Source organism: Hyaena hyaena, unplaced genomic scaffold, assembly GCF_003009895.1.
Source record: "Hyaena hyaena isolate Hyena2069 unplaced genomic scaffold, ASM300989v1 scaffold_89, whole genome shotgun sequence".
NCBI classification, from domain to species: domain Eukaryota; kingdom Metazoa; phylum Chordata; class Mammalia; order Carnivora; family Hyaenidae; genus Hyaena; species Hyaena hyaena.
In genome coordinates this window covers 808350-822869 of record NW_024080719.1, presented here as the reverse complement: position 1 = coordinate 822869, position 14520 = coordinate 808350, and the positions used below count along the sequence as shown (strand labels likewise).

Genomic DNA, 14520 nt, shown 5'->3' with positions numbered 1-14520 from the left:
TCTGTTTTATAAATAAGTAGAAATAGCAGTGGTGTAATCTATCATGCTTATATCACGCATAGATTACTGGATCATTTCTACTTCAAAGTACCATACTTTGAGATTGTGTCAAACTAGATAGCATGTAGAGTTGGTTGCTGAGTGGATTGTAAACCATGCTGTATATGGAATGGATGGAAGTATTGGTACTTTTTTTTTTCTCTTCCTGATATGGGGCATGTGTCATGTAGTCAGTGTTTTTTAATATTAGAATGGGTAACTCAACCAAGTGCTGTCTCAGACAGCAGACAGTTCAGTAGAGAATAGCTTTTCAAACAATTCTGTTTCAGAGCTTAATACACTGGCTTCAAAATACCAGTCTTCATCCTTATAATTAGAAAATTTTAAGGATAAGCTAGAAGACTTTCATCAGTGATAATACAGAATTGATTTTTGTATTCAACAGTGTTTGAACTAGAAGTTTGCTAAAATCTGGCTTCTCTGTGTTCATGGTTGATGGTTTAGGATGAAACACTTCTGTTTTCCTAAAGCTGAAAAATCATGTAAAAATATAACTATTTGTAGCCCAGTCTCTTTAAATACAGATTTACAGCTTTAGTTATATTTTTTATGGAGTTATAGTCACTAAAGAATCTCTTGAGTCATTTCTTAAAACTTGTGAAAAATCTCTCTTTTTATATAAATAAGGATATGGAAATTCAGCGTTTAGGTAGGATAATAGCTTAATAAATTATCCGTATTTTAGCATCACCTAGGTGGTATCAGCACTTTGTAAGTAATAAGCTTCAGTTGACATACGATTTTATTATCATCTGTGCTATAGATTATATATGTGCTATAGGTATATGGGAGTTGGCGATGAGTGATCTCATTTTTATAGAGGGAAAAAACAGCATTGAATTTATCTGAAAAATTTCAGGTTTTAGAAATATTTAATGTGGGGTCGAAATTTACTTTATCTGCTGAAGGATATAATTTATTTTGCCACACAGGGACTATTTGATCTAATGACGTAGTCAGATTTGAAAGATAATGAATTGGAAAATTAAAGGACTTCTCCTTAATTTATACTTCACATGTTAAGTGTTTATTTTTTAAAGTGGTGTGATAATTTAGGAACTACATTTCATTACTATAAAATGAATTGTTAATTACAGCCTTTTGGTGTGGGAAGACACTTGCTTTTTTTTTTTTTTACAAATAGTTTATTGTCAAATTAGTTTCTACATAACACTCAGTGCTCATCCCCAAAGTGCCCTCCTCCATGCCCATCCCCCCCTCCCCCCCACATCCATCAGTCCTCAGTTTTTGTCAGCATTCAAGAGTCTCTCATGGTTTGCCTCTCTCCCTTTCCCCCACCATTTCCGCCCTTCTTCTCCCCCTCGTTCCTCCGTCAAGTTCCTCCTAATCCTCCTATACGTGCAAACATATGGTATTTGTCCTTCTCTGCCTGACTTATTTCGCTCAGCATAACACCCTCAAGGTCCATCCATGTTGCTACACATGGCCAGATTTCATTGTTTCTCATTGCCATGTAGTATTCCATGGTATAGATAAACCACATCTTCTTGATCCATTCTTCTGTTGATGGTCACTTAGGCTCTTTCCATGTTTTAGCTATTGTGGAGAGTGCTGCTATGAACATTGGGGTACATGTGCTCCTATGCCTCAGCATTTCTGTATCCCTTGGGTAAATTCCTAGCAGTGCTATTGCTGGGTCATAAGGGAGTTCTATTGTTAGTTTCCTGAGGAACCTCCACACTGTTTTCCAGAGGGGCTGTACCAGTTTACATTCCCACCAACAGTGCAGGAGGGTGCCCGTTTCTCCACATCCTCGCCAGCATCTCGAGTTCTCTAATTTGCTCATTTTAGCCACTCTGACTGGCGTGAGGTGGTATCTCAGTGTGGTTTTGATTTGTATTTCCCTGATGAGGAGGGATGCTGAGCATCGTTTCATGTGTCTGTTGGCCATCTGGATGTCCTCTTTGGAGAAGTGTCTGTTCATGTCTTCTGCCCATTTCTTCACTGGGTTGTTTGTTTTTCGGGCGTGTAGTTTGGTGAGTTCCTTATAGATTCTGGATATTAACCCTTTATCTGATATGTCATTTGCAACTATCTTTTCCCATTCCGTTGGTTGCCTATTAATTTTCTGGGTTGTTTCCTTTGCTGTGCAGAAGCTTTTAATCTTGATGAGGTCCCAACAGTTTATTTTTGCTCTCCATTCCCTTGCTTTTGGGGATGTGTCAAGTAAGAAGTTGCTGCGGTGGAGGTCAAGGAGGTTGTTTCCTGCTTTCTCCTCTAGGGTGTTGATAGTTTCCTGTCTCACGTTCGGGTCCTTTATCCATTTTGAGTTGATTTTTGTGTATGGTGTGAGAAAATGATCTAGTTTCATTCTTCTGCATGTTGCTGTCCAGTTCTCCCAACACCATCTGTTAAAAAGGCTGTCTTTTTTCCATTGGATATTCTTTCCTGCTTTGTCAAAGATCAGTTGGCTGTATACTTTTGGGTCCACTTCTGAGTTCTCAATTCTGTTCCATTGGTCTATGGGTCTGTTTTTGTGCCAATACCATACTGTCTTGAGGATGACAGCTTTGTAGTAGAGGCTGAAGTCTGGGATGGTGATACCTCCCGTTTTGGTTTTATTTTTCAGTATTACTTTGGCTATTCGGGGTCTTTTGTGGTTCCATACAAATTTTTGGATAGTTTGTTCTAGTTTTGAGAAGTATGCTGGTGCAATTTTGATTGGAATTGCATTGAATGTGTAGAGTGCTTTAGGTAGTAATGACATCTTAACTATATTTATTCTTCCTATCCATGAGCATGGAATGTTTTTCCATTTCTTTGTGTCTTCTTCAATTTCCTTCATAAGTTTTCTATAGTTTTCATCATACAGATCTCTTGTATCCTTGGTTAGGTTTATTCCGAGGTATTTTATGGTTTTTTGTGCAATTGTGAAGGGGATCAGTTTCTTGATTTCTTTTTCTGTTGCTTCATTGTTGGTGTATAGACACTTGCTTTTTTGTTGGTCTTTGACTCTTATAGTAGATCCAATAAAATAAGTTCACCTTAGATATTCAGAAGTACTAAATTTGCCAATTCTGGGTCCCTAAATAAAATTTAATTTATAATCAACTTACTGGTAAATTCTGATAAACCAGTAAGCAACAGTGCATCATTTTCCTTGTTATCTTAAAAACCTGAGCAGTGCCTACTCACTGGACTGTGTTCATTAAATTAGAAAACAAATCTAAGAGTTTTATGTAGCTTACGTATGTATTTTAAATTGTGAGGAATGTTTTGGTTGGCAGTTTTTCTGCGTTGTGAAATAAAGAAGTTTTGAGTAGAGGTGTTTGCAGAATGGTACTGTACAAAACGTACTGGACTCAAAGACAGGAGACCTTGACTTTAATCCTGTGTTTGCCAGTCACTAGTTGTACAACCAGACACTGAAAGGTTTATTACTTTAACATTTTACATATATATTTCATTTTTTAATGTTTTAAAAATTTATTTAGTTACTTTGAGAGAGAAAGAGAGCAAGCAGTGGAGGAGCAGAGAGAGACAGAGGGAGAAAGAGCATTCTAATCAGGCCTCATACTGTCGGTGCAGAGCCTGACACGGGGAGCTCCATCTCACGAATGCTGAATTGTGGCCTTAGCCAAGATCAAGAGGGACACTTAACCAACTGAGCCACCCAGGCATCCCTACTTTTACATTTCTTTAAATTATTTTTTTATTAAAAATTTTTTAAATATGTTAAATATTTACAGTAACTGTGAACTGATTGCCAACTAACCAAACCATTTTTGTTTTGCTTTAATTCTGTTATAATTACTTACCTCCTTTTATTTTGCTTTAGTACTTTAAACAATTCCAGACATTTTGTCATTTTAGCCTTAAATAATTAATAATGCATGTAAAAAAGGATATTTTCTTAAAGAATCATAATTGCTGCTCTCAAACCTAGTTTTTAATAGTTCTATGCCATATAATACTCAATTCATATTCATCTTTATTTAGAAGATGTCTTTTTATAATTGATTTTCTTCTAATTAAGATACAAGCAAAATCAATGTATTGCATTTGGTTATATCTCTTAAGTCTTTATTAATATCAAATAGTTTCTCCTTATTCTCCCACTGTTTTCATGCTCTTGCTTCTTGGTGATATCATTTAATTGTTTCTTTGTCCCATGTATTTTCTGATGGCTTGAAATTAGATTTAAAAGTAAAAGTTTTATTAGAGATAACACTTCATATTACACCTTGCCTAGAACACATATTTTCTGATTGTCTCAATTGTAGTGATATTAACTCTCTTTTTCACCCTCGAACCTTTTAAATGTTAGGATTGATATTTTATGTTAAAGAGATCTTCCAAATATAAAGAGAAAATTACTTTAAAAAGTTATTCCATCTTACAGTTACAAAATTTAAGTTCATTGGACATGTTTTTTTTTTTTTTTTTTAAATTTTATTTCTAGGAGAGAGAGGGAGAGACAGCGTGAGCAGGGGAGGGTCAGAGAGAGAGGGAGTCACAGACTGAAACAGGCTCCAGGCTCTGAGCTGGCAGTCAGCGCAGAGCCCGACGCGGGGCTCGAACCCACGAACCGCGAGATCATGACCTAAGCGAAAGTCGGACGCTTAACCGACTAAGCCACCCAGGCGCCCCTGGACATGTTTTTTAAATCTAAGATTTGTTATGGCATCTTTGTGATCTTAATTTTCCTATACCTTAAAACATTTTGCTATTTCACCATTATTCAACAGTTATTCCTAAGTATAGTAAGGACTAAAATAATAAGAGCACAAGAGTACTGGAATTGCACCTAGAATTATGTACAATGGGAAAACAAATCATCACTATCAGATCACCCTCAATTTTTACTGCATTTCCCAAAGTAGAGTATCATATTTAAGAAGATAGAAATTTGTTTTCTCTGTGAGAACAAAAATTGGTATTTGGTGCGGGTGGGACAAAAATATTTTAGGTATTATAATGATTTCTGACCCTCCAGTACGCCATATACAGTGTCCAGATACAGCATATCTTTAGCATGAAAATTTCACAGGGGTAAAATTAAGAAAAACAATGGTCTGAAATGGCTTCTAGGTGGGGAGCAGTAATAAAAAAATTGAAAAACATTGGTGTAAAAGAAGTCTGTGGACATTATCTTTGTGGTCTTATTTTCAGCTTTCATTGAATTTAAGAATTCAGAATTGTTTATTTTCTGTCCTAATGGAAAGGTGATAAAATTGACAGAAAAAAAATTTTTACAATTAGACCATCTGAGGATGAATTTAAAGAGAAAGAGAGCAGCATTCATAATTTTTATCAACTCAAGAATTCATTAGTGCATAGTATATTTCTGTGTAAAAAAGGAAATTGGTTTTCTCTGCATATCATTCAATAGAAAGGATTTCTGTCTTCAAAATTTATTCCATGTTTTCTGACAAGAGCCTGGAACGTCTTACTTTGCTAAAAAGGCATGCGAAAGTGTTCTTCCATTGTTTGTGACAGTTACACACCGCAGTTTACTTGGAATACTTTCTAAGTGACTAAAAAAGGCAAATGTGTTACATGAAAATGATGGGAAGGAAAATCTCATGTAGAAATGAACAAATTCAGTGGATTGATCATTCTAATGATCTAATGTTTGAAAATCTCAAGAAGAAAATATTTTACAATTCTGGTCAAAGAATATGGCTGTCTTCTTTTCAACAAAATTTTGAATGATTCTTCTTTTCCAAAGTATTGCATTTGATGATGTAAGTTCAAGAAAAAGGACCAGAATTAATGATAAGCTAGAACCTATTAGAAGTTTAATTGAAATTTGGTTCTAGTATTTACAAGATGTATATTGTTTACAGACTGATGAGGAGCATTTAGTTGTATCCAGAGGGAATCGTTCATACAGGATACATACAAATACCTTTAAAAGCAGAAAAATATATAATAGGAATCTGAGTTTATTATGCATAAATTCTTATTAAACCTTCTAATATGGTTTATCATTATACCTTCTGTAAATTACTTAAGATGACTTAAAAATATGTATGTTATATATATATAACATACATATATATATATGTATGTATATATTATAATGTGAGCAGGGTGGGACACAGAGAGAGAGAGAGAGAGGGAGAGAGAAAATCCCAAGCAGTCTCCACCCTGTCAGCACAGAGCCCACTATGGGGCTCCAACTCAAACTGTGAAATTATGACCTGAGCTGAAGTTGGACACTTAACTGTTTTCCATGGTCTGCTTGAAAGTTAGATCAGTGGATTTTGGTGTTACGTTGTTTGCTCAATATCTGTAAGTCACTTAATATTTCTGAGTTTTGGTAGTAAGGAAAAGCAATGGTAATAGAAGTAGGATAAATAGTCTTTGGTGAAGAAATTATAGTTATCTTTGGTCATGAAACTCCAGAGGAGTATAAAACTTTTCACTTCTGTATGCTGAGTTTTTTTTTTTTTTTGAAGAGACTAAAATCACATATCTTTGAAAAATGAACCAAAAATAAAACCAAGCAAAATTAATCCTACCGTTATTCTGAGAGGCTTTTAGGGAGGTTAGGTTATTAAGCCTATTCAGATCTTTAAGCCTATAGTAACTTGTTTGCTTTCTCCTAACTTGAGTGATAATAGGATATGTGTTTGTATAAAATGAAAATTGATACTTCTTCAGCAGCTTACAAATTCACTCTAAGTGTTTTAGGGCCTTTTTTGGAAAATTCTTAGAGTCTGGATGTAAATCTGAAGACATTTACTGGTTTATAATTCATTTCTTCCTTTTTCATACATGGAACCAGTATCATCCAAAGGCAAAAAGAGAGAGGGGCGCCTGGGTGGCTTGGTGAAGCGTCCGACTTTCTCTCAGGTCATGATCTCGCGGTTTGTGGGTTCGAGCCCCGCGTCGGGCTCTGTGCTGACTGACTGCCAGCTCAGAGCCAGGAGCCTCTTTCAGTCTGTGACTCCCTTTCTCTCTGACCCTCCCCTGCTCACGCTGTCTCTCGCTCTCTCTCTCCTAGAAATAAAAATATTAAAAAAAAAAAAACAAACAAAGGCAAAAGGAGAGAAGGAGAAGGGAGAGGGAGAGTTAAGTTATATAACCAGATATCAAGTCCTTTATTGGGGATATTTCTTGTTTATTTATTCTCAAGTTTATATATATTTTTGTTTATAGTATTAATGCCCTTTAGGAAGGGAGCTTATAAGTAGAGGACTAATATAAGGTCTCTCTTGTCCTCTGAAACCCATTTTCATTTAAAAATTTAATATACTATTCATCCTGGCCCTCCTCCCCATCCTTTACAAATACAAAACCCCTGTCCAAAACACATATGAATTGTTCTGTGAAATGTTACTTATTTTACTCTCATTAAGTACTCAACTCATTGATCAATGAATTCTAACTTTTCATGGCCCAAGGCCTTTTGTATCATTATTGTTCTTTTTTCTGAGTGGATACCAGAGCCTGAGCCAAATCAGAGCCCAGATGTTTTGCCATAAAGCATTTCTTTATGGCAAGTTAGGAATTTCGGTTTCTTTAGAATATAGCAGTTAGAAATAATGACCTAATTGTAGAAAGATTTGAATTTACTTTTTGGAAGTAGTAGATTTTGAAGTTGAAATATATGGAACTTCCTATAGTTGGTACATTTTATGGAAAGTGGCAAGGTTGCAGACCAGCAGAGGGCTACACAAGCAATGAGAGATGGACTATTGCTATGCTTCCGTTTGGCCTTGGTATTAGCCTGCAGAGTTATGCTCATTTCAGCTCTACAGAAACCATAATTTACTTAGTTAATGACCTGCTTTCTTAATGCAACATGTAGATGTTCTGTAGCTAATTTTTATGCTGGTGCTGACAATATTACCGTTATTATTTCTATGTTAAATACTTTTTTAAGACATTGAGAAAATGGTTCTTTTCTAAAGAGTGAAGGGAGAATAACCAATTTAATAAGAATGCTATTTGTAAGTCTACAGAATGGCATGTGTGCCATCAGTAGGTATGAGGCAACATGACTAAAAGAGGTAAGGAGGAAGAACTACAGAGATAGAAGATTAAAGAGAGGGAATAGGATAGAATGGTATGCCTGCAAGAGCTTCAATGGGAAGAAAGAAAGAAGATAATTCTGTATGGTATGTGAGGGGCCACCAGGAATTAATTTATTTGTTACACCCTGGATTCTGAACTTGTATTTGCTTAGAAAAAATATAGAATGAGAAATTATGTTTTTCTGATTATTAGTGATATAATATACTAATTTGGTGCTTTTAATTATGGGCATTGCTTTTTTTTAATATACTGGTTATAAAATGTTCTTTGAATGAACTTTTTCAGATTTCATTGGTAATCAAAACTAAGGCAGTCTTTAGATATGGATTAATTGTTTAAAAGTTCCTTCCTGGGATATTTTTGGTGAACCCAAATGAAAAAGAAAAGATAAAATGTAAATGAATTTATTTATAAGAAATCAAGTATATATAACAGAACGCTTGCACTTCTGTTAAGGTTTAGTGTGGGGTCACAGGTCAAGGTACTAATAAGAGTGTTTGGGATGTCTGCTGCCATGAAACAAAATGGAAACTTGATTGATAGCTAGAGGGTTGAAGGGAGAGAGTGTGGTGGAGAAAGCAAAGGTCAGGGAGCCATTTCCCTTCTCTGCATGTATAACAATCAACTCTCTCCCAAACAAAATGTAGATGATATTGATCAATATGGCATATGTTGTGCACATTTCTATGAGTATTGTGAAATGTCATTATATATGGAATTCTAATAAGTGTGTTAGTAGTTTGAACACTGAAATGAAATAGTTTATGTAAAAATCATGATAGTTTTGATACCAAGTTTCAAGTAATTACAGAGTAATTTGTTTACTCCTAGGATCAAATGTGTGTGAGTTTGGTTCTTAGCAAGATGTTTAATTTTATTTGAAATAACAGTTTGGATAAAGTTGTATAACAAATCCCTCATATTTGTTTTATGCTTTGTAATTTTTCTTTTAAATTCTCTTTAAAATAGGTCTGGTTTGCATGAAGTCTAGTAGTTCAGTTGTGGAATTGGTTATGCTACTGTGTTCTCAGGTGAGTGGTAAGAATAAATGTTGAATTAAAAGTAAATTCTTGCATGAATTTATTTTATAAGGAAGTTATAAATGTTTCAGTAGAAATTTTTGCTGAAATGGAGTTTTAAACGTGCAGTTTTAAAATTTTATTTGTATTGCAAAAGGATTGCTTCTTGTCTTTGATAGTAGTAGATAATTTTGTAGTGAGTGCTGAGAGAAAACAGATGAATGAGAAATAGGTTTTTAGAGTCACATTAGAAGACATGTATAGCAAATAATCTTGAGATGGCTAAATTTCTTTCCTGCATGTATTAAGGTTATAGAAACAGATTTATTTCTATACCTTGTGGAGTGCCACTCTGACTCCCCTAGGAATAATGGGTTTACTTCCCTTTTGTGTAGAGGTTATAAAATGAGTGATAAATAATTTTGAATTCTTGTCATTGCTAATTATTTTTGACATACGGAGTAGATTTGGGAAAACGCCAACAAAAATATGGCAGCCATCATAATAAGATGTAGTAAATAAATTCCTAAAGCAAAATTGCTTTCAGCGTTCAGAGATTTTACACCTCATATGGTAAACGTTAATGATTTTTGGAAAACCAATGTAAAAATCATGTATCCTGTGATGGTTTTTCTTTTCTGTTTCGCAATTAAATAGACGAATGTTTTTATTGAGAGTTTTCTTTGTAGTCTTTTAAAAATGATACCTTGCTGGTAGTAAATTCCCCTACTTAAAACTTTAAAATAGCTTTTTTTAATAGGAAGGGTATTGGTCTAGAGGTCAAGGGTTCTGACCCATTTCAAAACCTTTGACCTTCATTTACAACTCTTGTGGTTTACTTGCCTGACGAATAAGGATAATACAAAATTAATGTTTCTTTGCATCGATTTATTCATTTTAGTGCCTATATTGCCAAATTTATTTAGACTGTGCTGATGGACATTTCATGAATACAAATTAAAGAATCATAGAAGGTGTGAAAAATCAATACTATGCATTGTCAATAAAATGCAGTAAGAACAATTACTTCTGGAGATTACACCCTAATGGATTTTTATAATGAACTTGTGAGGAGTAGTTATGTTTCTAGTGAGCTTATTATTTTTAGGTTTACTAAGAATCATGTTTTTATAATTTAATCATCTCGTTTAGAAAACTCCATTCCTTTAATAGCTTAATGTAGAAGATTTTTCATTAATCTGATTTGAAATGATTGCTTATTTCTGGGATCTAAATTACCATATACCATTCTAAACCAATGCAAAATTACCCTTAACTTTTAAGAAGCATTTGCTTACAGTCTGTGATATTTCTTCACAGAGTATGAATTTGTTTATACAGATATGATTGTTTCATAGATGGATGTTGGTAACGAAATTCAACTTTCTAGTTTAGAAGAATTGAATATATTCGTGATACATCAAAGCTGTTTCAGATAGTATATTACGTAGTTGAATGTTAGACGCTAAAAAGATGAAGAATGACATGTTTTAATGCACCTATTTATCATGTATGTCACGGTGCTGTTTAATACTAATCCAATCAAATAGGATATGAATATCAGTTAGTAGAGTAAGTTGCAAAAGTCAGATATTTTCAAGATTTTTGTTTGAATGAAATCAAATATATTTTTAGTTATTTGAAGTCCTTACCATTTTTTAGGAGTTCTTCAAAAGTTCCAGAACATCTCTATAAGATGTAGCACAGTGTGAAAAATGATGTGAAAAATGAAGCCAGAATTAGCTCCAGATGTATACAGATTGTTCCGGGGTGATAATTACATTTTTCACTTTGAATTTTCCTAATTCAAAGAGGTCAAATTGGCAGTCACAAAAGTGATTTATTTTGTTAAGAAGTGAACTGTCTTTTTCTACATGAAAGCTTAAGAGATATGAAATTGAATCTGAAGTCGACATTTTGCAGATACTGGGTGGGGATGGCTTGAGTTTGATTGATAATTTTTTTTAGTCTGAGATAGGGTGGGAAGTGAAAAGCTAGCATATTGCTAAAATTTTAATTAATTTTTTAAGGGGAGATGGAGAGGATTGAGTGCCAAAGATCGAAAGATCAGGTCAAAAACTCCTTTTTAATCACATAAATAATGGGATATGCTTATGAACTTAACATCTGCAAATTTGATTTAAAACTTTACAAATTAGTTGGTGTTAATTTCATGACAGTCAACCATGTTCTGATTATTTTTCTTGAATCCGTTCAAAAGTTATTTTCTTTTTGCATTCTTTTTAACAAGGTGTGTAAATTAGCTACATTTTATTACAAAAGAAGGATTAGAGCCTACATTTAAGAAATGAGGAAACGATCACATTTAGTTTGCTGTCGTTAAGACCAGATAGATCACTATATATTTCCTTAAAGCTTTAACTAGGATTATATTTTTCAGTGTGCACTTATTCATTATTAGGTTGATTAGACACCATTTCATATTTTATCCCATTTACATTTTAACATTGTTAAGGGAAAAATACTATTATTTAGAATTGAAAAGCTTTCATAAAATACTCAGCATTGCGTTTTTGAGTTAAGTTAAAATACTTAATATTTATTTAGTTTGTTCATTTATTGAATCTCATGTAAAATAGTTCAAGAGCTACTTTTCAAAGCTTGATATAATTTTTTTTTACTTTAAAATAAGGTGTATACATTCTTAAGGAAACTGTATACTGTCTGATGCACAGACAATTGAACAAAGTCTCAATTTCAGATTTATTTTTTCACAAGCATGTAACTTATTTCTGCCTGGTATTGGTTGTGTATGTGTGTAAACCTTGTAGAAATCTATATGAATTTAAAGAAAATGCTAAATATTTCAAGTAATATTACTCCAGCATTGTATAAAGTATTTGTATCATGCTGATTTGACATTAATATCATTTTTGAAAGAATTGACATTGCATTCAAGGCCACTTTATAAAAGCGTTGCTTTGCTCATCCTAATTCAGTCTGACATACATTCCAATAACACTACCTCCCTTCTTGGGTTTAAAGCTAAATTTATGACTGTGCATTGTGAAGTGCATCATTTAAAAATGGTTTCAACCCAAAACATCTAATAAATAAATAATGTGTATGGCTACTCAGTAGTAGACTTTCTAGACTAGAAATCATTCCATCGGATACTCAGCAGTCCACTATCGGAGAGGGCTGTCAGATAAATCTTATGGTAGCTGCATTCATGTCCTGTAAATCACATATTATTGTCTGAGCCTTCTGCCAGGTCATCTATTCTTTTCCCATTTATCAGAAATGCATAGAGTATATAGAAAAACTAGAAGCACCATGTAGTCTGGCCTAGCATCCTGAGTAATTAATTAGTAGCAAAACTTAATTTAAAATACTATTAGTCTGATTTTTGCTTAAACATTTTTTCATCAAAATATATAGGTTGTTGCTATTTTGGAAAAAAAAATTTTTTTCACCTGAAGGCTATGATAAAAGGTTTGGTCATTTTAGATTCAGGTGTTTCTATACCTCTGAATTATTAATTTAAAAATTATAATAACCAGGTGTTACCATTTTTATGATTCTTTTATGTCAGTTTGTGTTTGGATTTTTGCTGCTTGAGTCTCCCCTCCCCCCACCCCATCTTTCTAGTTAAAATGTTTCTCTCTTTTCTATCACTGAGAATCTCTTGTAGTTTGTTTTTTATAAATCTACTTTTCTTTTTTTTAGCTTTTCTCTTCTAAATATGTGACATTAATGTTATTGCTGTTGACTTTTTATTTTGTGAACTTTTCTTTTTTTGTAGTTGTGATGAGTATTTTGAGTGAAGTAGATAATTTAAACAAACTAAGGTAGAGGCAGGGGAAGAAAAGCAAATCAGCTCTAAACTCTGGCACAAAACTATCCTCCTTTATTAGGCCTCACTAACTGCTTAGACCTCACTTCTTACTACTTTGTTTTTATATATTCTTGGTACTCTGCACAGTCCCTGGCACACGATGTCTACTTAGTGAATATTTATGATTAAATAAATAATACATCTCCCAGCTACACAGCAGTCTTCCTGGAAGTGGAAAGCTTTGATTCCTCTCTGACTTATAGCTCTAACTCTGATCTTCATCCAGAGCTCTGACTGCCTGTTACTCCTGCCTTTAAATTGCCTTTGATTTTTATTTCTCTTCCATTAGATTCTAAGTTTCTTGAAGGTAAGTACTATGTTTTATTTTGTTATCTCCAACATCCAGGATAATTACCATCCAATCAAATATTTATGTAATTGTATGATTAATTATTCACTGGTAGCAATGGTCGTAAGTCAACATATTTTGGGCTTTTGCCTTTGGTCTTTGTCATTATGCCATATGACATACTCCCATACTTTTTGTGTATTGTTATGTATATATTAAGTATTCATTTTTATTTTCAGCTCTTTTGTCCTAACCCAGTTCTGTAGTTGTGTTCATTTATAAGTAAGGTCTTTTTTTTTTTTTTTTAAATGTTTATTTATGTTTGAGATAGAGACAGAGTATGAGCTGTTGGGAGGGCTAGCGGACAGAGAGAGGAAGACACAGAATCCGAAGCAGGCTCCAGACTCTGAGCTGCCAGCCCAGAGCCTTGTGCAGGGCTTGAACTCGTGAACTGAGAGATCATGACCTGAGCTGAAGTTAGACGCTTAACTGGTTGAGCCACCCAGGCACTCCTGGATCTTTGTTTTTTTCATTATCCTTTGGCTTAATTGCTTTTACCTCTTTTCTAAAAATAACTTTGTTGAAACATAATTTATACACAGTAAATACACATGTATCTTAAGACTGTACAGTTTGATGAATTTTGACATATACATAATGCTGTAACACCCAGTTCAACCTAGAAAGTTCCCTGTACCTTTTTACAATCAATCTCTACCCCTTTTACTACCACAAGTTGCCACTGATTTGACTTCTGTTACTGTGGTTGATTTTACTCATTGTAGAATTTAATGTATATGAAGATTTACTTCTTTTAATTGTGGTGCTTAGGTACTGACAGGTGTGCTCTATTTAGGGCACACTTAAACTTTTTTCATGTAAATTCACTATCCCTTATTAAGAAAGTGATGTGGTATTTTAAAAGAAATAATTGAGGTAGTAAGACAAAGGACTGTCTTTTTGCCAATCACAGAATATGAATTTTGAGTATAATTTGCTTATTGGAAATATAAATTAAGTCTTCTTAAATTACGCTTATTTTCTATAAGTCCTGTGGTATAGAGCGCTTCATACAGCAGTATGGTGAGGCCATTAACTATACTTTTAGAATGATTTTTTTTTATTGTTTATCACATTCTGTTCAAATGCTATCTCTCCTACTGAGCTTGCATGCTGGCTTTATTTACTGTTTTTTTTAAATTTAAATTCCAGTTAACATACAGTGTAGTATTAGATTCAAGTATACAATACAGTGATTCAACTTCTCCATATGTCACCTGTTGCTC

General features: G+C 33.8%; 1 protein-coding gene across 5 annotated transcripts in view; it reads left to right on the top strand.

Annotated features, from left to right (window-relative positions):
- The window catches only part of LRBA (LPS responsive beige-like anchor protein), a 737219-nt gene that overhangs the window by 217006 nt on the left and 505693 nt on the right, over window positions 1-14520 (top strand). For all 5 annotated transcript variants that reach the window (XM_039234337.1, XM_039234336.1, XM_039234335.1 and 2 more), the window contains exon 34: window positions 9037-9098. In XM_039234337.1, coding sequence (XP_039090268.1) covers window positions 9037-9098 — 62 coding nt within the window. The remainder of the gene's footprint in view (window positions 1-9036; window positions 9099-14520) is intronic.